This window comes from Eucalyptus grandis, chromosome 6 (assembly GCF_016545825.1).
Source record: "Eucalyptus grandis isolate ANBG69807.140 chromosome 6, ASM1654582v1, whole genome shotgun sequence".
Lineage (NCBI taxonomy): Eukaryota > Viridiplantae > Streptophyta > Magnoliopsida > Myrtales > Myrtaceae > Eucalyptus > Eucalyptus grandis.
Genome location: NC_052617.1, coordinates 24,502,735 through 24,529,013, shown reverse-complemented (window position 1 = coordinate 24,529,013; position 26,279 = coordinate 24,502,735). Strand labels below are relative to the sequence as shown.

At 39.1% G+C, this 26,279-nt stretch overlaps 1 protein-coding gene across 1 annotated transcript; it reads left to right on the top strand.

Annotated features, from left to right (window-relative positions):
• Positions 1–13,519: 13,519 nt before the first annotated feature.
• On the top strand, positions 13,520–21,197 carry LOC120294389 (wall-associated receptor kinase 2-like). The gene is made up of 2 exons (XM_039314454.1): positions 13,520–14,387; positions 20,647–21,197. Exons 1-2 carry the CDS (start codon positions 13,520–13,522, stop codon positions 21,195–21,197), a joined length of 1,419 nt encoding a protein of 472 aa, XP_039170388.1.
• Positions 21,198–26,279: the final 5,082 nt, after the last annotated feature.

Here is a 26,279-nt window from a genome sequence, read left to right as displayed (position 1 = left end):
AAAGCAAGCTGAACTGAAATTGAGAGTTTGAAGGGAAGAGGAAGATCGAATTTGGAGAATCACATTGTAGTTTTTGTATTCACCAGTTAACCAATTATGATTGTCTTTGTGATAATCATAATTGTGAATACTATATATATATATCATTGTTTAAAAGGATCAAGAGAGATATAAATGTGATCAATCGATCTAGGTACTGCATACTAAATCTACTCGGAGTGTGACGCCCATTATGAGCTGCTATATATTCCTAACAGATGTATAGCAACGAGCTCTCAAAGTATGCTGGTCGCACGGATTATTCACCGGTATGAATGTTGAAGAGAGGTTAAGAGAATCTTGTTCGGCCCACCATGTGCGAGTGGGAGATGATGGTTTTAATTGGTGATGGGCTTAAGGCCCGTTCGCCCATGCTGGGCCCAAAAGGCTCGGCCCACAGGAATAGGGCCCGTGGATGGGGGAAGGTATAAAAGGGAGGAGAGAGAGAGAGATGACACCCGTTGGAAATAAAAACGCGCGCACGTTTTCTCCCGCGTGCTCCCACTCCCTCCAAAAAGGAACAGTAAGCAAACGACGACACTGTCTTCCCTTCAAGGCATCATCGGATCAAACAGGGCCAGTTTCTCTTCCTCTATCGGCGTCGGTGTCTAATCTGTGGCTAACAAGGTACGCTCGAATCCGTGGTGTGCTTTACGATCGGTGATACGTGTTTTTTTCCCGGGCTTCGTCTTCCGCATTGATTTAGGGGTTCGATTTAGTGTCGAATCCGGTTTTTCGGGGATCCATATTCCCAACAGAACGCATCCAGCGAGCTACCCTCATGGCACTTATCCCTTCAGGGAACCCACGAACACAAGCTGGTCTAACATCTTAACTGAAAAACTAAGAAGTCTACCCAGGTTGCGGTGGAAGCATAATCCATGACAGTCTTCCGGAATTCCATGAACTTCATTTTGGGGACCGAGTGCACGTGCATCCTATGCATTCCGTTCCTTAAATCATATGGGTCTCGTGTGACCGGATTATCGGATGCACCGAGCGTATCGCGACTTTATATCAGGACGATTCCACACCAAAATGTGGCAGCTGAGTTCAAGCCTTGATGGTAGTTTGGATTAGGGGTTGGATCAACTAACAAAACCGCATCGGCTATATGGGCTAACTCCCACCGAGAGTGGTCCTAGAAACAAGACATGGGCTGGCCCAGCAAAACCCAGTAAGCGGGACGGTGTTGGGCTCTTCTTGATGGCCCCGATAGAACACGAGCTCGTGCTGTTCCCGAAAGCAAAGAAAACGCCACGTGCCGATTTCTCGTGCAACGACGAAAGGAAAAAGAAAAGAAGAAAATATATTGAAATGGGGAAGTTGACCGAAGGGAGAGGGAAAGGGCAGTGGGTTGGTTTCAAAGCCTACGCATAAGGTGACCTCGGTGGCTGCGGCCCCGACGAGGGGGACATCTGGGTTTGAGTTCCCGCAGCTGAGCTGTTTCACAACTGTTACATTTAAGGGCTTCAATCCCACCCATTTCTTCTCCTTCCCACACTCTCTCTCTCTCTCTCTCTCTCTTCAAAAACAACGTTAGACATACACACAAATTTATATATACATATATGTATATATACATATATGTATATATACATATATACATATATATGTATATATATACATATATGTATATATATATATATTCCTGCATCTTTGAGCCATAACTGTTCCGATTTTCACAGCACATGTGGCAAACTCCTCACATTTTGCTCCTTCCTAAGATTCGAAAATATTTAACTTTTCATATTGTTTAATGATTTCGATAGCCACATCTAAACTCGTATGTGGTGCTACAATAGCAATTAATTTTAACTTAGTGCCATAATGGCAGCACCTTCATAAATTTTTTAGATAGATGGACTGATACAAATATATATATTGAAGGACACAATAAAAAAAAAATCACAAGCTTGATTGAACGTTGTGTAAAAGTTCTAATCCAATAGTTACACTCTTATGCCAAAGATTAATCTGAGGAGAAAACACATGTTGGAGACCCGGTAGCTACATCCATTGGTTGGTACTGAAAAAAAAAAAAAGATAAACAAAAAAAAATGTCAATTAATGGCCGATTTCTGTATAAGTCAAGCATATTTTATGAAGATAATTACCATTATCATATTTGTTCCCAATTATAACTCTTACAGCATATCGTATGCCTTTTTTTTATTTGCCCATACAGAGCATAAAATTCAAAGTCAATTGCTTTTTATATTTGCTTGGAACTACAATTACCAATGTATTCTAGGATGCCACTCTTATTTAAATAAATATTGCAATTCATTGTCAAAAAATTCTGAAAATTAGTGCAAGTTTTTCTTTTTATGATTTTAATACATCTTTACATGACAATAAATATGGTTATGGGAACATGTCAAGTCTACGTGAAGAGTATCCAATATTTTGTAATATTCATAGAAGAGGCTACTTTGTTGTAAGGCACCCAAATGTCATTATATTTGTAATTCGAGAGGTAAAAAGTGACTTCTTTGATAAGCTAATAGTTCTAAAGATATATTCATTAATTCAAAATTTTCAACATTCGAAGATTCTAATAACTTAATACCTATAAAAGCAGCATAGTTAAATTAACAAACGATGTTATGTGACAAGAGCTCGTTGAAATAAAAAATAGGGAGACATATTCACGGCGTTGTGAAAATCATCATTATATTTTTGGGGTGCCACTGTTGTCGTTGTACTTGATCATCTTGCTATGAGGCCGAGAGATCATCAATAAAATCCCATAGATCATTGTGAGGAACAAGAATATTGAGTGGCGGACCATAGAGGATACAAGGATTTGGTACACAAAATGGCGCAATATTTTGTTTTAACGCTAGACGGCAAGAATTTGGACAGTTGTCTTCAACTAAATAAGGTAAACAAGTCTCTTTAAAATAAAAAGGAGCACGGAGTATATGGAAAAATCACAACAGATCGTACGCCCTTAATGTACTGAGTGCATATAATAATTTTCCCACTGCTATTGCGTTCAAGCAATTCTAATATGAGAAGCAAAGTAATCTTTGTACGTCTATGCCAAGTTGTCAACATGAAAAAAGAAGAAGACTGTATACTGCTCATTTTTTTTTGAACTAATACTGCTCATTAAGTAACAATATGCCCCAACTACCCGTCTATTATCATGTACAGTGAACTTGATGACCTCATATTATGGGTGATCATGGTCTGAGTTGGACTAGTCCAACACCTAACCCTGAGACTAACTTGTATAGTGTTGATCCCCAATTTTTTGGACTAAAAACTCACCTAATTGAGCTTCGGATCAAGGATCGGACCGACTCTATGGGTTCAATCCAATTCCAAGGTTAATCCGGGACTAACCAATAATTTTTTTTTAATTATTTATATTCTCTGAAAAGACAAACCTATTATTTCAAATTACATATCCATCAATAGGGGGAGCCACGAGACGAGAGTGAGTCACGAGGCAAGTGGCGAATGGCGAGCATTGCTCATGAGCAAAGAGGGTTTTTAAGTAGGGTTTTATATCCTTCTAATTTACTCGATGACGTTGAGGCCAGCAAAGAGAGGCGAGCGGCACGGGTGTTGAGCGGCGAGAGCGTTGAGCGGCAAGCACCAAATGGGGTGAGCATTGCACAGCAAGCGGGACGAGATTACTCACGAACAAAAATTATTTCTTTCAAGTAAAAATTGAAGAGGACAAATAATAAAGGAGAACAAGAGTATTGGAGGAGGATGGCGCCTATTGATGCCATTTAATGTCGTGTAATGCCATGCCGTTTAAGTTAAGTTTCCTCTTTAGAATAAATATAAAAATATTATATATAATATATTAAATATTAAATATATATATATATGTAGTCGAATCCTAAATTCTTAGGATCGAGAATTAGCCTACACAGTAGTAATTTAGAAATCTCAAAATCAACGATCAATCTAGTCTCCCTAGAGAATTGGATCAGGACCAATAGAGTTGACAACCTCGGTCGATGCTCACCGTTATCGCATATGGAAAAAGATAGGTGGAGAGAACAAATTTGCTCAAAACACGTGTGTTTTGTCATTTTTCCATTTGGTGTGGCGTAGAAAATAATGTGGCATTTCTTTGCCTCTTCAAATTCACATGCACCGAGCACAAGAAATGCTTCGGGGGAGCCGCTGTCGTCCTGCTTCGGGGGAACCGCTGTCGTCCTACTGCTCGTCCACGGCTATAGTCAATGGACTGAGCGACGACCAGCTCACGTGACACACATTTCGGGGCTGGGAATCTCCTCTCGGACGTCCTCGATTCGCGTAAGACGTATTTCGCCGTTGAGAAAGATCACAGTGAACCCAACGGCGTCTCGGTCTCTTTTAAATGCATTTTTCTCTGGCGTGTTGTCTTGTTCTTCGAAAGACTTCGAGACGACTTGAAGTCTTCATGCACCGAGTCTACCCTGGCGGTTGCCGGGCGTTGGGCCCGGTGGTTTTAGTGCGGATCCACGGTGCACTCGCATGAACCGGATGCACAAGATTATGATGAATTGCAACCGTTAAATGAGGTCGGTCTTATATGAGGCCCGTATAAATTAACGCCGGAGATTGATTAGGCTCATTTACTTACGAAGCATGTTGTTGGATTTTTTTTTCCTTGGGTCCAGAGCCGGGCCAACTGGGTCCGAAGCCAGCACAAAACGGTGAAGGTCTGACACACGTTAATCCAATGTGCTTTTCTATATTTAATTTATGTCGTGTAACACATGCTTACTTTAGCCTGATCAATAGAGAGGCGTAGTGGATTTTGCAGCTAATATTTTAAAAAAAATGACTATTCGAAAGGAATCTGTGATTAAAATTCATTTGGTGGTAACTTTCGGTTAGATTTTTATTTTATAATCTCGAATTATTAGTCGACTGAATAAATATTTAATTTGTATGCATTAAATACAATCACAACACCGCACGTTCAGAATAAATCTCGCCGGACACACTATGAAGGACCTTTACTAGATGCATGTTAACAAGTGAATTGTGTGTGACATTATTTTAAGTCAAACAAACTGAATACTTATTACTGAAAAAAAAAAAAACTAATAACTTGTTTTGGACCACATGTCAAGACTTTTAAAGTTGTAACAGCAAGTCAATTACCTTTTAAAATAAGATGATTTTAATGAAAATTAAAATATTCTATTTACTGTCTATGTAGGGTCTTCCTCTATAAGAAATCTTAACTACTACATAGAGTACCATTAACAGTTTAGACGTTTAGATTGCACCTTCATGCATTGCAATTAGTTTCCTAAATTAAGAAGGTGAAACTTGTTAAGTAACCCAAAAGTACATATGTTACTAAATTTTTAATATTTATTTTTGTTGTTATATGGGCTGTTAATATTTAGAAATCAAATCCTTTCCCATAACGAAGTGGCATTGATTTTTCAAAACTCAAACACAAGTTGATAAATAATTCATATCACTTGGACATTGTGATTGACTTGTTACATCATATTAGTAAAGTGATTGATCCATGATATTAAAAAGAAAATTCTAGGAAAAGGGATAGTATTGCATCATATAGGCAATGCTAATTTTATTAATCACTTAACACTGAAATATTGCATACAAAAGCACTAACTCATAGGTTCATTGCCTTGTAACCTTTAAATAGAGGCAACTTTCTAATTAAAACATTGCGGTACATAAATAATCTCTTGACTGGTCCATTGATTCAATGCAATTGCAACAATTGATCATGCAAGATTCACTTGTGCCACTTGCACAATCAACGATTATGATGAATCTAATCCAATGGTCTTAGGTGCATGAAAACGTTTTGCTAGTAAAGAAATATGTGTCTTAAATAGTTTTGCTAGAGAAGAAAGTTATCATGAGATTGAAATAACATTTAATATTTCCCTGTAAAATAGGTGGTTAAAGGGCGGGAAATTCTATGACCCAAAAATAAAAAATAAAAAAAATGGGATAGAGATCCTATTTTGGATCCTATAATACAATACTAATAAAGCTTTGCATTGTCCTATGACTAGATTATTGATCTTTCTATTAATTAATGATGAATTTAACTATACTTTAATAACCATAAACTAAGTCCCTTTTTTATATTCTAACATCCCAGCTCCCGGATGCTCAAACCCGAAGTTCCCACCTAAGCTTTTCTTCTTGGGTGAACAGGAATACGGAAGGTAGTAGAAAGTCCCATCCCTTGAGGGTTTTTCCCCTTATTTCTTCTTCGAGCCTTTTAAACACTTATTCAAGTATAGGACTATTAATCTTTCTATTAATTAATTATGTATTTAACTAAACTTTAATAACCATCAACCAAATCCCTTTTCCAAATTTTTCCCTTTATTTGAAACCACTATTACAAATGTACTTTTGGATGTTTATCTCATATAATCAAAAAGTACCACATGCCATTAGAAAATTCTTAAGAATATTGCACGATTGTGGTTTTGATAATTTTAATAGATCTTTGTATAACTCTAACTATGATTATGGGTACATATTATCAAACACTACTTCATGTCATCGGAAAATTCTTGAGATTATTGCATGGTTACTGCATATCATCAGAAAAGTTCTTCCCCGAAAAGCACCCAATAATTGTTAATATACATAGAAGGGGATTACTTTTTCAAACAATAGAACGTCATTATCTCCATTATTTAGGATGTATAAAAATAACGTCTTTTAGAAAATAATGATTCCCAAAGTTTTTTAAAAAAAAAAGATAATTCTAATGTAGAGATAATCATGATTATTTTCTTGAGAATCCCACACTCTTCTCTTTCATTTTTTTCTCTCACATTTTGTGGTGTCTTTCGAAAGACTTCGAGACAACTTGTAAGTCTTCGTGAGCCGTCGCGATCACCATGGCTTCCCGTACAAGTCATCATGTCGTCACCTGGCCAGGCGTTGGGCCCGAAGGTTTTAGTTCGCATCCAGGCCACACTTGCACGAACCGGATGCACAAAATCCCAATGAATTTCAGCTGCTAATTACGACAGACTCCCGTGGAGCCCACGTAAATTAACGTTGAAGAGCCACTGAACTCATCTTTATGCGGAGCACGTTGTTAATGTTTTGGTTGCAGGGTCAAGCCAACTGGAAAGGCAAAAAGGCCTCCTCAAACGTTAATCGATAAAAAGGAAGCTTTCCATGTTTCACTGTTGTCGTGCAACATGTTACTTTAGTCTGTCGATAGAGATGCGCAAGAATAATATAAAAAATGACTGCCCGAAAGAAGATTCAATGATTAAAATTATCTGTTGGACAGCTTTCATCTTAGTCGTATCATTTGCTTTTAGAACCTCAAATTATTAATTATTAAAAGTTTAATTTATATATAATATATTCTATCACGGCGTTTTACATTTACAATAATCACATTAGCCTCCTCGTAGATAAAGCTTTACTAAATACATTTGAATAGATGAATTGTGTATATTCACAACATTTTTGTAAGTCGTATAGTTTGAAATCTTTGTATTGAAAAAAAAAAGCAAATATCTTAACAAACTTTTGAGGTTATGATAGCAAGTCAATTACCATTTAATTTAAGATGACACAATCAAAATTAAAATTTAATCATTGCCCTATTCATTGCCTAAGATGGGTTTTCTCCTATAAGTGATCTTAATTACTACACAATATTTATTAACAATTTAGATATTTAGATCGCACTAGCATATGATATAGTTATATAAACTTTCAAATATAAAAAGGGATCACACTTATGACATTGATTAAGTAATCGAGCCGAAAAAGATGTATATTGATAATTTTAGATGCTAACTTTTGCCATGATAGGTGCAATTAATATTTATAAGTCAAATCCTTTTCCAAACAGTATACTTCACCTTTGCAAATAAGAGCTCATTAACAGGATTTCATATGTTTATTTAGAGCAATGGCTTACGTGTCTTTTCTCTCACTGTGTACTCACAATAAAAATCCAATAAGAACACCACAACTACAGAGTTTTCTCTATACGAGCAATTTTTATAAATAATGGACACGTGCTTATTTTCCAAATAGATAATTAATGAGTGGAAAAATCGACAGAATACGAGAAGAATAGGAATAACAAGCAAGAGAAAATTTAGAGAGTGTAAGAATTTAAATAGTTGAGTTGTGTTATCATATAATGTTAAAGTTACCGTTTTTCTGAAAAAATTAAATTGTTAACAAGCATGTTCACAATTATTATTTTTTTTATGACAAACTAGATCACAAAATAATGCAGCATCATTCATTCTTCTAGTCGATTTATTCCTGAACAAATGAGACCCAACACAAAGTATGCCTTCATTTAATTATCCAGCAATCACGTAGGACATCATCTAGCAAATATAGTTCACTATACTTTTCTGGAAAAATAGATCAGACATTGTTAGTGTAAAAGAAAGTTCACAAAGCAATCTCATTTATCTTTGATTCAAATATTTTAACCTATGAAGCACAGACATGTTCCAGGTGCTTCCATATTATGTCAGACACCCCAACACATGTTCGACACAGGGTCAATATGTGTAAAAAAATTCAACACATGGTCATTTTTTTTTTTTTTGATGCGCTTCAGCAACCGTGTCCAGAATTGCGAGAGGCATGATGGGTTTCTGGGGCAGGTCTACAAGTGCGAAGGGAAAGGGAATTGTTGAAGAAGGCGATGAAGGGTGGAGGCGAGGTGAAGGAGCAGAAGTGAGGCCACGAGTGATGACGAGGCTATGTTTTCAAGGGAAGGCCAGAGGAAGAGTAGGGATCAAAGCGACCAAGAGGACTACGACTACGATGTCACGATTGAGGGTTGGAGGCGAGGCTACGACTACAAAAGAGGGAGGGCCAAAGGTGAGGTGGCGAGTGACTATGATGAGGCAATTGAGAGAGAGCAAAGATTGAGAAGAAGAGGGTTGTGCAAGGAGGAGGAGGAGGAGGAGGCAGCCAAGGTTATTGGGTTTCCAAGGTTGCTCTTTTAGTTTTAGGAAGAAGAGCAAAAAAAAAAATTAAAAATTGGGATGCCGTGCAAGGAGGAGAAGCCTAGGAAGAAGAGGAGGCAGCTAGGGTTTGGGTTTGCAAGGAAGAAGAGGGAAAAATTAAAAATGGGGATGCCGTGCAAGGAGAAGGAACCTAGGAGGAGGAGGCGGCAGTTAAGGTTTAGGTTTCCAAGGTTCCTCTTCAAGTTTTAGGAAGAAGAGCTAAAAAAACAAAAAATAAATGAGGTCGTCTGTCCTACGCTTTTTCTTTTCTTTTTTGGAGGGAGGGAATGTTGGAGAGTGATTTCAAGAAAGGAAGTGACAGGTGATGATGGGGGAGAAATGGGAGAGTCAAATAAAGGGTGAGGCTAAAAATGATTTCAGAAAATAAGGATTGAATGTTGAATAATAATAAATTCCGGTCACCTTAGAAGATCATAAATTTATTTAAATAAGTTTACTCTAGTCTCTACTTTTGTTAAAGTCATAAACATGTCCCAAAACATGAATATGCATTTCCAATAACTATGTCTTTTCAATTTCCGATGAAAAGATTTAGTAATGTTATTAGTGTAAATTCATTTTTGATTTTTTATTATTTGTTTATGAATTTGATTTAAATTAATTTGATTGAAATAATATAAAAATATTTATTTAATATACAATGTATCCTAATGTGTCAGAATTTTTTATTTTTTGAGAAGTGACATGTTGACGTGTTGTGTCACGTGTCGCTTGTCCATATTGATGCTACATAGATTATAACTACCAATCTTTCAAATCAATAATGTGTATAGTTATTCTTGTAAAATTTTATTTACACTAGCTGCATATGCTTCAATAGCTCTATATTTTTTCCGATATAACTTCTCACATCTTGCAATTATGTATCTTGACAACAAAGATACTGATGCAAATAAAATATATTATTGTACATCATAACAGTGTTACTAATATAGTATTATTTGATAGGTAAAATGGAAGGAAATGACAACCAATACTGGTAATTAACTCCCACTACCTGTTATCATTAGAGTTCCACACACGTAATATAATGTTCCATTTAAGCTACTACTAATTTTAGTGAACCCATCATTGCCAGCTCACCACAATGTAGCGAGAGTATAATTGGGATAATCCTATATCATGGCACAATCGAACATATGCAACAAATAAATTATGATTTCTTGAGGTCAACAAGCAACAAGAATGTTTCGATGGCCTTCTACTGGGTTGCTAGGAAGCCAACATCTGGGTTGCTAGGAAGCCAACATCTGGATCCTGGCCCTGGAAGAGCTTGTTGAACCTAAGAAGGGATTTTAGGATGGCCTTCTACTGGAATATTGGCGATGGCCAAACAACCTCTCTTTGGTTTGACAATTGGCACCCTAGAGGACCCTTGAACTTGATCTTCTCAGATTCTCTTATCTACAGCTCAGGGCTCTCTAGGCAAGCCTGTGTTGTTGACCTCTTCTCAGATGCTGGCCAAGCTCTCAGGATGGTGCTTGAATCGTGGGGTCATCCTCTTCCGGTCCTGGCGAGTGTCCCGGATCGTTGCTGCTGGCGTGAAAGCTCTTCGGGCCAGTTCACTATGGCATCGGCGTAGAACTTCATCAGGAAGAAGAGGACCATTGGTACTCTTTCATGTGGGACAACGCCATAGTGCCTCGATATCAGCTCAATCTTTGGCTCATGGCCAAGTGCAGGCTTCCAACCCAGGATCTCCTTCTGTCCTATGGTATAATTGGAAGTGCTGCCTATGCGTTTTGCAAGAATATGCCCGACTCGTTGATAACCTTTTTTTTTTTATTGTTGTGTCACGGCTAGCATTGCTTTCTTTTGGGCTTCCAGATGCAATTTACCTTGGCGTAACAGAACTTGGGGGGAGAACTTCCGATGGGCAGCTACCTATTTGATGGGTAAAGATTTCTACAAGTGCATAGCTCGTTTTTCCTTTGGCGCGCTTTGTCACATCATTTGGAAAAACAGGAATAACATCATCTTTAGAGACTAGCCTCTCTCGGTTCTGGCCATGAAGAACCACCTCTTCAAAGTGGTCCGAGACGAGGCTATCACCTTCAGGAACATCGAAGATAATTTCAGAAACAGAAGGTTGCAAAGAAGTTGGGGCCTAGACCCGATTATTTTCACTGGGGACCCATAGGTCGTTCGATCTGACGGTGGCCTCCTCCTTGCTTTTGTTCTGTTTGGTAGCCGGTTGACCTAGCCGTGCTTAGTTTGGTCTTGTTGTTGTAGTGTTTGTGCCGTCTTTGCGGCTTTTGCATTTCGTCACCCTTCCACTTCTTTTGTTCCTACATTTGAAGTGCAAGTTCCTAGTGTCGAGATCTGTTGTACATTTGGCCTTTCCTTAATATATTTCTTACCTTTTACCCCAAAAAAAAAAAAAAAAAAGAATGTTTCGAACTTGTGAACAATGTGGCTCAAGAGGTCCAAAAATACCATAAAATAAGCTTCGCTCGAAATTGTGATAATTCCTATTGTTCATGTTACTTATTCTAGAATTTCTTGATAATGCTATTTCTAGACAAGTAATGTTATATGTATTGATAAATCATACTAAAATTTAATAGTAAATAATGTGGCAATTTCTTATTGGTTTCTTATACAAGATGGCCATTCAAAGAAATAATCTTGCTTATTTGAACACTTATTTGAACACTTAATTGAAATTCGTCATACCATTTAGTGAAAATGTTCTCATAGAATTTCTTTGTACATATAGAATTTCTCATTGTAAAATATGCTTGTATCTAGATGGAAGTTTGCAAAGCGACCTCACCTATTCTTTTTCATATATTTTGACCATCGTTTTTACTGGGAAAATGATTTAGGGGGCGTTGCCCTTCATGTATGCCTTTTATCTATGCAATACGGATACGTTCCAAGAGCTTCCATCTCTTGTTGGACACCCTGACACATATTCAACATGCTCTAACACAGTCAAACATGCTTCGATAGGCAGTCAACACATGTTGAAAAATCTGACATGTAATCAACTTTTCCGGACACACGTGTCCTGAATTGCAAGAAGCATGGTGGGTTTCTAGGGCGGGCCTATGAGTGTGAAGGGAGAGAGAATCGTTGAAGAAGGCAATAGAGGGTGGAGGTGAGGGCAAGGGAGAGGAGGTGAGGCCGCAAGTGACAGCTAGGCTATGACTACAAGGGTGGGCCAAAGGAAGAGTAGAGACTGAGGCAACTGAGAGGGCTGCGACTGCGATGCCATGATGGAGGGTCGGAGGTGAGGTTACAATTGTGAAGGAGGGAGGGCCATAGGTGAGGCGGCGAGCCACTACGATGAGGTGACCGAGAGAGAGTAGAGATTGAGAGGAAGAGGATCGTGCATGGAGGAGGAGGAGGAGGCAGCGGCGGCTAGGATTTTTGGGTTTCCAAGGCTACTCTTTTAGTTTTAGAAAGAAGAGCAGAAAAATAAAAATGGGGATGCCACGCAAGGAGGAGAAGCGTAGGAGGAGGAGGAGGTGGCTAGGGATTGGGTTTGTGAGGAAGACCAGAAAAAAATAAAATAAAAAATGGGGATGCCATGCAAAGAGGAGCTTAGGAGGAGGAGGCAGTAGCTAGGGTTTGCGTTTTCAAGATTCCTCTTTAAGTTCTAGGAGAAAGAGCATAAAAAATTAAAAATGAGGTTGACTGTCTTACTTGCCAGGATTTTTTCCTTTTTCTTTTCTTTTTGGAGGGAAGGGAGGGTGGAGGAGAAATGAGAGTGTAAAATAAATGGATGGGGCTAAAAAGTGATTTCAAAAAATAAAAGGACTAAATATTGAATAATGATAAATTCTTGTCACCGTAGAAGATCACAGATTTATTTATACAAGTTTACTCTAGTCTCCACTTTTGTTAAAGTTAGAAACATATCGCCAAACATGGGTATATATTTCCTATAAATATGTCTTTCCAATTTCCTATGAATAGATTTATTAATGTTATTAGTGTAAATTCATTCTAGTTTTTTTATTATTTATTTATACATTTAAATCAAAATAATAAAAAAATGATAAATATATTCATTTAATATGTTTTAACGTGTTAGAATTTTCTATTTTTGAGAAATAACGGGTCGGCATATCCGTCGTGTTGTGTTGCATGTCGCGTGTCCGTATCGGTACTATATAACCTTTTATTATTATTATTATTATTATTATTATTATTATTTTGTCTTGCATTTCTTCATATATGCAATCGATTCCTTCAATTTGTTCTATTGACACAATTAGCCCTTCCTCCCTCCATTACTGTACTTAATTTCCCCTATTTGTCCACGTGAATAAATAATGGCTCCATTACTGTACTTAATTTCCCCTATTGGTCCACGCGAATATATAATGGCTTGGGGTGAACGGCTCATGCGTGAATCCCACTCTGTGAACCGAGTACAGAAGCGCAAAGGTCCCAAAAAGGAGAGGGAGGGAGGGAGGAGAGAGAGAGAGAGAGAGAGAGAGAGAGAGAGAGAGAGAGAGTCTCGAAGTTTTTTGGGAATGAAGGCAGTGCATCGGCTTCTACTGGTGGCTGTGGCCTGGTGGTTGCGACAAGGCCGTGCTCCCACCGTGGCCGGAGACTGTACACACGCATGTGGGGGCGTGTCCGTACCTTATCCGTTCGGGCTCAAACCCCAGTGTGCGAGTTCCGAAGAGTTTTCGCTCCATTGCAATACCTCTGGGAGCCGTGAGCAACTAATGTTGGGGGATATTCCGATACGCAAGATCTCAGTCGGGGACTCCACCATGGTCGTCCGTCTCCCCGAACTATACGACTGCTACAACAAGGATGGCCACTCAGCAAGCAGAAACGGTGATCTGTTCATCAATCTAACTTCACATCCACAGTACAGATTGTCGGACACCCGGAATAACCTCACAGTCCTCGGCTGCGACACCTACGCACTCATATCCGACCAAAATGGGATGTTCCGGACCGGCTGCATCTCCTATTGCAGCGACCCCGTCGACTTAGCCAAGGAGATCACTTGCTCCGGTCACGGTTGCTGTCAAGCATCCATTCCGAAGGGGCTCAGGACACTCCGCATTAAAATCTCCTCCATCGACGGAAACGCGTTGGTCTCGCAATTCAACCCCTGTGGAGTGGCCTTCGTGGTGGACAGAAAGGCATTCAATATCTCCAACAGGACACTCCCGAGCTTCAGTGATTTGGGCAAGAGGGCGGACCTTGTTCTGGACTGGATGGTCGGATGGGACGCGACTTGCAGACAGGCAATGTCAAACCGGTCGAGCTATGCATGTGGCAACAACACTGACTGCTCCGACTACGCGAATGGACCGGGTTATCGTTGCTTTTGCAAGGCTGGGTACGAGGGGAATCCCTATGATCGCTTCCACGGATGTCAAGGTAATTAACATATAAGACTCATGCATTATCGCCTTTGAATGAACTGTGTGGATAACTACTTAATTAATCAACGTGCAATAACTAGATAGGGGAGTACGGTATCTATGCATTGTTTCCATCTAGCTTACCCATTTGATTAGGCGCCGTTTGATTTGTGCCACCCTTTTCTCTCTCTCCTCAATCTCTGCCTCCCCTCTCCCGCTTGCACCTCACAACATTGCCGCCACCATATGTGCGTCGGACCTCCACAGCCCTCTCTCTCTCTCTCTCTCTCTCTCTCTCTACACCATACCGAAACACACTCCCTCTCCTCCACGGCAACAGCTACTGAGATGACAACAAAGTGCCGCCACCGCTCCAAGCAACGACTATGACGACTCTCTCTCTCTCTCTCTCTCTCTCTTTCCACGAGTCTGTCTTGAACCTCATCTCAGCATTGACAAGTCCCCCCGAACGTCTCCTCCGCAATGAAGGAAATGAGGTTTGCTTGCTAGTTTCTTCCATTACGAAGAAGGCAATATCTATAGGTCTCCTACGAAGAAGAGAAAACTGCAGCAGCATTTCATAAAGAGGGACACGTCAGTGGTGGTGGTGGTGGTGGGGAAGCGGCCTTAACTCCCCGGAATATCAATCTCAACAAGGAGACGACGAGCCCATGGCTCGAAGCTGGCGGGGATGACGATGGAATGGTCACAATGACGATAATGTCAGTTGCATGGCTGGGCCTTGTTGGTGGTGGTGGAGTGGGTGGTGAGTTCAGTGGAAAGTAATGGTGGGATAGTCTTGCCGAGACCTAAATCTATATCTAGCATTAAGCATGTAGGATATGAGATTCATATGATCAATAATTATGATAGGCCCGATCAAATAAATTTAAACTTGGGCATGTGTTTCTCCCAAGATTCCAACTTTTTGCCCAATAGAATAAAGTCTAGGCTATTGCCACTACCCTATGGATGTTAGTGTCAACATCATTTTTAGCAACTCTATTCCCACGTTTTGACAACAATCTTCTCTTCTCCTTTCAAACTCTGTGCCGCTGCCCTATATTCACTGAACTTGGTATACGTACTAAAATGCATCTAAATAGAAAGACCCAATGAGCCCGTCGTATTTAGTGATAGGTACACATATTAGCACACCCACCCCACTCACGCTTGTAAAGATCAATCTTCTCCTTCCTACCTAGGTAAATAACATGGAAACAGCAGCCCCTCGCCTCGCTCTTGCAATGTGGGGTCCATGCATCATTGCAAAACCTCGATTTATGCGAGTGCTGCTGCAGGATCCTTTCCGAGTTCGTGTGCCCTCAATGGGGTCTCGTACATAGAGTTCGAGGCAGCGATGATCTCCGTCGATGGCGAAGACCAACGGCATTGTTGAGGTCAGATTCCCCGCCGGGGGTTTTGTGGGTGGGGGAAGGAGATAGACACAGAGAGAGATATCTTTAAAGAAAGTGACATGTGTCACGATACTATGGCCAAAATCTGAATGGGATGGCATTGCCCATATAATAATCCATGTAGTAGAGGTGTCAAAATTGAATCTATACTAAATGAGATGGGTCATATATGAATTAGTTAAGTTTTAATAAATAGATTGTTAATAACTTTGAATTGTACGTAGGTCTAATGATACATGAGTTGTAAATGGGTTTGTCTTTAAATTCATTTATGGCCTATTTAACTTAAAAGATTATTAGTTAAGTCAACCTATTAATGAAATATCATCCTCTTGAGCATTTTTTTAAAAAAATTTTAATTTTTTTTTTCATTTTTTATAACTTTTTTCTATTCTTTTTTTCTTCTTCTTTCTTTCTTTTACATTTTCCCCTATAGTGTAGTGGTCGACTCTCATTGGCCATCAGGCGAGGTCTGTGAAGCCCTCACTTATAGCAGGAAAGGTTCACAGCCCTTGCCCAATCGTCTGATTGCACTGGCGAGCCTCAAGCTCGCTAATCGAGCAAGGCCAATGCCTCGTCGGCCTTAGGCGAGCTCAAGCCTCACTAATCCGACGAGACTCGATCTCACCAATGTCGAGGTGAGCTCAAGTGAGGCCAAGGTTCGAGCCTTGTCAATTTGGCGAGACTCAAGCTCATCAATGTTGAGGCAAGCTTAACCTCGCCGAGTCTAGCAAGGCTTAAGCTTGCCTATTGCCAGCCATAGCCACAAAGTGGCCAACGACTAGATGAAGAAAATGAAAAAAGAAAATTACTTAAAAATTCTATTTCAAAAATAAAATTAATCAAAAGAAGTGCAAGGAAAATCAAATTAGACTTCCATACCGAATAGAAAACATTTTCAAGTTTTGACCAAATACCAAAAAATATTATCATTTTCAAAAATATCATGTTTTTCATGAAATAAATGAAGCCTCAATCTTTAAAAAAAAATTTATAAAATTTGTCCGTTAAATGTGTAATTGTGTGAAAGGGTTTTAATGGTATAATTTTTTTTTTTAAAATGAGTTTTTCTAGATTTGATTAAATATGAAAGTGTTTTAATAATATAAATCGAGTCATGTATAGATTGGATATGTGTCGGGTCAGGTATGGATCGATACATTTATATTGCAAATAAATGAGTCATAAATTAGTTAAAGTCAATTTGGGTCAAATCATTTATTCCACTATCTACACCAACTTATTCAATCTATTTTTGCAATTAACTGAGATAAAGTTTCAATTTGTGTTCTGCATAATGTAGACATCAACGAGTGCGAAGACCCACATAAATACCCATGTCGTGGAAAATGCCAGAATCAATCTGGGAACTACACATGCGATGATCCATTTGGCATACACGGCAACGGTGAAGGCAGTCACCGCCAAAATAAGCATCCCCACAAAGATATTCTGGGTAATTCCATATATCTTCTTATCGTTCACCTGACAATATTATATTCTATCAATTCATTCTTGATTTTACGGTAGGTTTGACGTATATGTTTTAAGGATTATTATACTGTTCTTTTGATGTTGTAATCCCTGATAACACAAGCAGTGAGGCACAAGCTGCCGGATGTTCCTATTCTAGCTGCATTTGGTTCAATTTTGGAAATGAGCCTCGGGGAAATGCAAATATTTTTGACTTAAAGGGTTTTGGGGAAATGCAAATCGTGTTTGGTAAAAAATTATTTGCAAAACTATTTTGGTGTAAAAAGTGTTTGGCAAATCTTTTAATATAAAGGGCTTTTGGATTTCATTTTTTTTTTATTAAAAAATATTAAACTCTTTATCGACTCTAGTGAAGGTAAGGGTAGTTTTGGAACAATGAGAGGTAGAACCGAAAAATTAAAAAATTTATGATAGTAGTTCTGAAAGAAAAAAAAGAAGAAGTTAGTTTCAGCATTTGGGTCAAACACCCAGTATTTCCCTATGAAAGGCCATTGGAAAAGCTGAACCAAATGTACCATCCCAGACTAAAACTGTTTACATCTTTTTTTCTTTTTTTTTTAAACTCCCTTCTTGCCCTCTTGTCCGGGACAGATTGGATTAGAAAAAGAACAAAAGAAAACACCTTAAAACTTCTAGCGAAAGGGAGCACAAATTTGAAAAAAGAAAAAAGAAAAATGGAGCACAGAATTAACCAATGACATGTGAAGGTGATTGCTGAAGAAGGCAAAGCGGTTGAGCTCCGCTAAAATCTGAACTGTCATTTACCAACAAAAAAAAAATCTGAACTGTCGAAACATTGGCCAAAAAAGCAGCATGAGAAGAGCTTAGTGACTCGGCTTCTCCCGTGAGTTGCTGGAGTAATAATGGCTCTTGTTGAAATACAGAAATAGTGTATTTGAGGGTAAAACAGAAGTGATGCAATGGGAGACGTGGCAGATCCTATTAAATTGCTTCTGTAATTTGACATTGCGGTCGTGGCAGAGCACGGTATAATAATGCATGTTTTAATGTGGATTTGAGGATCCGAACTAAAAATATATATATTTTGAGGTGAACGTATCAGTTTTTTTTTTTTCCCGGGGTATAAAATTGTATTTTCTCTTTTATCTTACATATTTAAAGCTATTGAAATTATATATGTTTGTGTAAAAAATTTGAATAATAATAGCTGCAAAAAAGGAATAGATCCGAACCTTAAAGTTTGGGGAAAAAAAGGGCTCTGGACACGAGGAATTTGTGCCCCATAACGAGGTAAATATCCCTCGCAAAAATTCCCCCGCAAGGCATGGGGCGGGGCTAATATTGCTCCGTGTACACCTTGTAGAATAATATATATGTCTGTATACATATATATGTATATAATTTAGTGATTTCTTTAATTTTATGACAATTATTTGTTATAAAAATGTGGTATGATAACCCTATAAAAATCCCTTTTCCTTATCAATCTTGCTTTTATAGAAGATGCAAGCTTGGTAAAATCTTGAGGTAAATAATGTGGCACAACTATTTTCCATAGGAAAAATGATACAAATAGTTGCTGAATATTGGCTTAATGTGTACTATGGTTCATGAACTATTAATTTGTTTAATGTGGTCCTTAAATTTTAGCCTAATGTTTAAAACTTTTAATTTATTCAACTTAGTCCTCGAAGTTTTGGTACATATTAAATTTAATCTCCAAACTATATAAAAATGTTTAATATTATCCTTGATCTTGAATTTATGAAATGATTAATTTGAATAATTTAATATAGTTCAATGACTATATTAAACATGTATGAAAAGTCTAAGGATCACATTGAACAAATTAAAACTTCATAGACCATTTGTATCATTATCCCTTTTCCATATACTTCATCTTTTGTGAGGCCGGTCTTTCTTTGTAAAATCCACCCATGAGGCCATTACTTTTTATAAAAATAAGAAAAATGTCAAATAGTCATCTAGAAAGTGGTTTAGATCTTTTTTGAGAAAATTACAACAAAAATCTTAAAACATATTTCACTTATGCCAATCTAATTTTAAACTTTTCAACTAGGTCAATTGAGTTTTCAATCCTAATCCTTTTCACATTTTACCAATTAAGTCTATTCAGTCAATTTTGAATAGAAATTGCCGACATAGATGACAATTGTTTTACGTGGCACGATTGATACTAATGTAGATATTTTTAAATAAATTTTAAAATAATTTTTATTTTTTTATTTTTCTCTAAACGTAGGGCTGATGAGAGCCGACCCTCATCGGCCACGGTTGAGGGCCACAATGGCATTGCTCACCCAAATCGGGTGATGCCGTTAGGGGCCCCACAAGGAAAAAAAAAAAAGAAAAGAAGAATATAAATATATAAAACATTCAAAAAATTATTAAAATATTACTTAAAAAATTAACAATCTCAATATCGGTTGTGCCACTTAGGACATCTCGCCATCTGAATTTGGTTGAATAGATTCAATTGGTAAAATGTGAAAAATGTATAGTTAGGATTAAGTTGGGACAAATGTAATATGTTTAGGATATTTTTGGTAATTCTCCTAAATCATTTTTGGGGAAAAAAAAAAGATACTATGGTAGTGCCTCGCATGCGACAACGGCATTTCATTTTAAGGGGTGGGGATGAAGGACGTGATCCTCGTCCCAAGCCCTCCCCTTGCCCATTCCTAGTTAAAACTACTTTTAGAGTAATAGTCAATGTGAATTTTAAATGGCTACATATTCTTTCATATCTAGTTAGAGGAAAAGTCTTTCAATCATGCTTTTGATTGTACGTAACCCGTCGATCAGAGTTTCCACCAATAGAATGGACCAAAGAAGTTTAATCATGATAATTATAAGGTGAAAATTTGGTTGAAAAATTCCCCCAAGTTTTGATACTATTCGTAGATGGAAAGATTTAGAACAATGGGAATGGAAGGTAAATGCTTTCACATGATCTTTTATTACAAACCTTCTTCATTATAGACAAGGGAAGACGTTCATAGGAGTTATAGAAGACGCTTGTAATATATATTTAAATTGAGTTCAGTCCATTACTTGCTTACTTTATAGTGATAAATGTAAAATTTTAAATAATATCTTTTATAAGAATTGTTATATGATACAGCAACCCATTTGTCAAAGAAATTATTCTTATCACCGTTAAATGAGGTATTCATAAGTGAAAGATTGACTAACCATACGAATCGATGATGACGGTTGCGGATTATATAGAACAAGGTTAAATGGGTTGTGTTTTTGAAATTAATTTTCCAATGAACTATGTGTGCCGTATAATGTTACATGCTTGAATCAGTAATTTAGGAAGATGTTTTCTTTGGCAGCTGTTATTGTGCCCGTTGTGCATTACTATTGGTGTTTCAGTTTCGGTCACGTGGAAGCGGAGAATCAGAAAGATAAACTTCAAACGAAATGGAGGAAAGCTCTTGAAACAATATGGAGTTCGAATATTTACAGAGGCAGAGTTGGCAAAAGCAACTAATAATTATAATGACCGCAATAAGCTCGGTGAGGGCGGTTTCGGTTCTGTCTATCGAGGGAGAATAAAAGTAGACACCATGGTCGCAGTCAATAAGCCTAAAGATGTGCACAAGTCTCTAGTGAAGGGGGATTTCCAGCACAAAATTAAAATTGTGACGCAAATGAACCACAAAAATGTGGTGAAGCTCAAAGGCATTTGCTTGGAGACTAGAATACCATTGCTGGTTTACGAATATAGTTCAAATGCTACCCTCTTCCAGCACATCCATCAGAATGTGTCAACCATCTTAAAATCGTGGAAAAATCGGCTCAGAATAGCCGCCGAAGCTGCTCTTGCACTTGAGTGTTTGCATTCCTGCACAAAACCGCCAATCATTCACGGCAACGTCAAGTCGGCGAACATACTTTTGGATCAAAATTCCCCCTTAATCTAATCCCAATTCACTCTTATGGCAAGTAAAAATTTTCATTCACTTTTAGTCTTTGATTTTCCCTAGTTATATTGCAATTAACCTTACTATTGATTTTTCATTTCCAGAAAAAAAGATAATAATTGTTGGCCAAAAAGACAAAAATGGGCTAGAATAATATGTACCTTCACTCTTTTTTTTTTCTACTTTTTCATAATTTGATCTTAATTTTACTTGATGGAAAAAAAAATCTCTATTCACTTTACTTTCTCTTGATTTATAGTTCATTTAATCTAATTTGAGGTTAGATGTTGAATTTGGATTGAGAGTGGGAAAGGCAAATCGATTCAAAACTCAAACAATGCCACATATTCCAGGGGAAAAGTACCAAAAAAGTCATAAACCTATTGTATTGGTACCAATTCAGTCCTAAACTTTTCAATTGGACCAATTCAGTCCTAAACTTTTCAATTGGACTAATTCAGTCCTAAACCTTTTAATATTGGTACCAATTCAGTCCATCCGGCCAATTTTGGCCGGCCGACGTGGACATCAGCCCGGGTGACCGCACGACGTGGAAATTTTATGATTTTTTCGACTTTTTTTTTTTTCTTTTTTTTTTTTTTTTTCCTTTTATTTTCTACTTTCTTCTTCGTGGTTGCCGGCGAGCCTCAGTGAGGCTCGCCGCCACCGGGCGAGGGCCGCAAAGCCCTCGCCGCCGGCGAGGGTTGCGGCCCTCGCCAGGCCTCTCCTAGAGCCGCCGACGAGGTGGCTTCGCCCGGATCTAGGCAAGGCCAGCCTCGCCCGGCGAGGCCATGGCGGCCATCGCCAAGGCGGAAGCGAGGGTCGCGACCCTCGCTCGGCCTCGCCCTAGCCTTGCCGCCCCGGTCCCCAAACCTCCTCCGGCGACCGACCCGGAGCTTCTTGACCTCGTCACCGCCTCCCTCACCTCCACGAAATCCCACCCGAGGCCCCGGTCCCCCACCTCCCGCGACTCACGCTGCCGCTCCTCCGCCCGATCTTCGCCTCCAAACCCTAGCCCGCCGTCCCAACACCCTCCTCTCCTTCTTCCGAGGTTGGCCTCGCCCGCGGCCCAGGCGACGCCGAGCGAGGGTCGCGACCCTTGCCGGTGGCTGGCAAGGGCTTCGCGGCCCGCCTCCGCCTCTCGGCGATGGTCGCCATGGCCTCACCAACCGCGGGCGAGGTTGGCCTCACCTGATCCGGGCGAAGCCGCTCGCCGGCGGCTCTAGGAGAGGCCGGGCGAGGGCCGCGACCCTTGCCGAGGCGACAGGGGCTTCATGCGGCCCCTCACCCGGCGAATGGCGAGCCTCACCGGAGGCTTGCCGGCAACCACGAAGAAGAATGCAGAAAAGAAAAGGAAAAAGAAAAGAAAAAGGAAAGAAAAAGGAAAAAATTAATAAAAAAAATTCGAAAAAATCATAAAAAATCATACAAATTGCCACGTCAAAGTCCGCCACCGGCCGACGTCCACGTCACGCAGCCGGCCAAAATTGGCTAGATGGACTGAATTGGTACCAATATTGAAAGGTTTAGGACTGAATTGATCCAATTGAAAAGTTTAGGACTGAATTTGTACCAATGCAATAGGTTTAGGACTTTTTGGTACTTTTCCCCATATTCCAGCCATGATATCATTACTAATAATTATGAAAAAGGGGGATAGTCAAACCTATTGGACTCTGAGATCTACATTATCTTAGTTAACTCAATAAGGACGAAAACTTCTTACACAAACCTATGTGAGAGGATCATAAGATCGAGAAGGAAGAATTAGGGAATTTTCTCCATTATAACAATATCGTAGAACAGAATTTTTTTATTTTTTGAGAAAGATAAAATAAATGACTTTTATAACATTAATAGCAAGATCGACAATCCACCATTTAAGATGAAAGAACTTGAATTATATAAGTGAATTAAAAACCGTGATGAATAACAATAGCAAGGAATACCTAATCTATTTTATCTTCAATAGAACTTTTTTATTTGCTGTCTAAATTTTACAAATTAAAGGCTCAGACAATTTAGTTTTTAGTAATTGACCATGATGTTACAAAATATCTCAGATGACTGTGTAAAGAACCAATCACAATTATGTTCCACCAAGTAGTGATGAACTAAATTGACAATAAGATAAAATCTGTATTTTTAATTGGTTTTCAAGGGTAATTTGAACCTGGCATCTGTTTTCTCCGGAGTATTCCAAGAAATGATATATATATATATATATATCATCTTCCAAATCTCAAGACAATACAGACGAATCCTCACAGTCACATCACAGTGGAAACACCAATGAAGACGACTGCTACGGGATCAACCTAGACAGAGATTAAATTCAAGACATCACATGCCAACACTATTACGAGCGGCGCAAATGCTATACATCGTAGCATACACTGTTCACTGTTCACTTTACACTATTCACTCAGTACTGTTCACTTTATATATATATAAGGAATTATGGGGGAAATATTAAAGTAGTCACCAGATTTTGTTGGTCCCGTGCTAAAGCTGAAATTCTAGTTGAATGCAAAGACATCCCAAGTTTGTTTCAGCTGGATGCTTTTTTATGATAGTTTTTCTTGTAGTTTACATTCGAATTATGCATCTTTGAATTTTCAAAAAAAAAATATTTTTTTTTTTCATATTATTCATATGATAGCCCTTGTGGTGCTAGAACGACAATTACCCGCAAGGCCTCATCCAAAATAAAATTAGAGACTTAATTGTACATTGTGCAAAAGTTCTTATCTAATAGTTATTGCGACCTAACCTCACATGAGCCACTTAGGGCTGGTCAATAGATTATTAAGTTTAAACTTAGCTTGAGCTCTTCCAAATTTATACCAATTTTGGAACTAACATGTAAGATTATTTTTATTTGGAAGTCACAGCTAATCAGTTTACTATGGGTCGATTATATACCTAAATAAAGTAATGGGAGAACTACTTTATTACTATGAACCAGAGAATTTAGGATCGAAAACTTAATTAGACTAATTAATCAGCTAGTGCCCTCTCGGTGCCTATCTTATACCAATCATACGTCCTAGGATTCAATTCCTAACCAGGCTAAGGAAACAAGAATCCATGCATCAAAAGGGTGCAATCGGAAAAATAGATATGTGCATACAACACGCCAACAATTGTTTCCGTGAATATTCAATCCCTATTCTAAAGCCTTGAGAAGCTTGTTCAATTTTGAGCATAATAGTTTTAAGGACTTCCACACATTTTAATTAAAAAATTCAAAAACTAATATTTAAGCTTTTCCCTAACTTTAAAAAGAATATTTTTTTTTCATTTTTTTTTTTTGTAAATTAATCTATAATCCGAAAATATGGACTCAAGCTGGGGCTGGTGATACCAACTAGAATAAACGAAGCGGGCTCAATGATTGAACCCCAATCTGTTCACGACCTGAACCGAGTCTAAATTCAATTAACCTAGGCCCAACCCAGATTTACCAACACTAAGCGCAAGTTCACTTCCTATTTTTCCGTTTTCTCCTCTATTTCCCTAAGCCCTTCAACGTGTCCTCCCTATTCCCCTACCCCAGGACAAACTCAGACACAACACACCAAAATGCAAGACGATCGCACGAGGAGTTCAACAATCAAAGCTCGTTAGACTAATTCATCAATATATCGCAAATACAGATTCCACCATCGAGCGCTCATGATCGAAGACTCCCCAAACCAAACCGGGAAAAAACTTCCGACCTCCGGACAACTATCAGTTTCTACCCACGATCACTTGGGGCTCGCAATCGCAGTTGCACAATAAACCCTAGGAACAATCACAGGAAATAGCTGAGCCCGAGGCAAAACAATGGCTGAAAATTCGGGGCTGTTCGGACTTTGTAGAGATGAAATTTGGCTAAAGAAATGTATTCGGCCATAAAATAAAATAAAAAATTGTTGTACAGGACTCTATAGATCCTTGGAACAATTCGGAATCCGAGACTAAAGCGACCATTTTTGGTTCGGGTGTTTCCCTCAAATTTGTGGTGGGCACATATTGAGAAGAAGTCATTACCCATTCTTAGATCATGGATTCAGATCCAAACTCAAAGAAAACCACTAGGAAAGAGTCGACACTAACAAGTTAGAAGTAAAACACGCATAAACCAGGAAAGCCGGGCCGCAGCCTCTCCTTCAACCAAAATAGGGCGGAACAAAGAGGGTTCGAGGGAACGAGCGTTTAATTGCGGGGGTCCCTACTTGGCTTGGCAACGACAGCCTCGACACATAATCTAGCTATAGCTAGTTGTCTCCGTGTCGCCAATCCGGGATCCTCAAGAAGACGGCGAATCGAACTAATAGTTTCTCTCACCGGAAATCGAACACCGTGAGAAAGGGGAAAGCCACAGGCTTAGTGGGGTCAGTTAGGGGCTGTCGGTTCGCATCAAGGGGGGGCTGAACGACGCTTAGCCGGGCTCGACTTTTTCCCCCCTCTTCTCTCGGTCTCTCTCTCACAATTTCTCTTGCGGCCTCCTTGTTTTCTCTTAGTCTTGCGCTAAATTCTCTCTCTCTCTCTCTCTCTCTCTCTCTCTCTCTCTCCCTCCCTCCCTCTTCCTATTTTATTGTTCTCTGCCACAGTTTGGCTTGCTGAACGGTCCAATCGGCGGAGGCCCTTTGCCCTCCAATCTCTCCTGTGCCGACCGGTCCTAAGCCTACACTAGCGGTCCTCCCCTTACATCTGCTTTGCCCCCGGTCTGTGCTCCGCCCTAGACAGATCTGCGGCCTTGAGCTCCTCCTCAAATTTATAGCTTGACCTATCACTTGGTCGCCTGTCCTTCCCTTTTAACAGGCAGTCACTTTCGCTATCCCCGGTGAATGTGCTGTTCTCTGTCCCGCGTGAATAGCGGGACGGAGGAAGGAAGGGCCGAGCGAGCCCACTTGCTTGGCTCCTTTTTATATTAATTATTTTTTTAATTATTACTTTGCTATTATGTTATTCTTTTTATTATTTTTTATGATAAAATTAGTAAAATTTAGCAATATCGAGAGGAAGAGGATCATGCGAGGAGGAGGAAGAGGAGGAGGAGGAGGAGGTGGAGGAGACGGCTAAGGTTTTTGA

Coding starts and splice junctions, on each gene's coding strand:
- LOC120294389 (XM_039314454.1), top strand. CDS start 13,520: ATGAAGGCAGTGCATCGGCTTCTACTGGTGGCTGTGGCCTGGTGGTTG. Junction 14,388..20,646: donor TCGCTTCCACGGATGTCAAG/GTAATTAACATA, acceptor TTGGTGTTTCAG/TTTCGGTCACGTGGAAGCGG.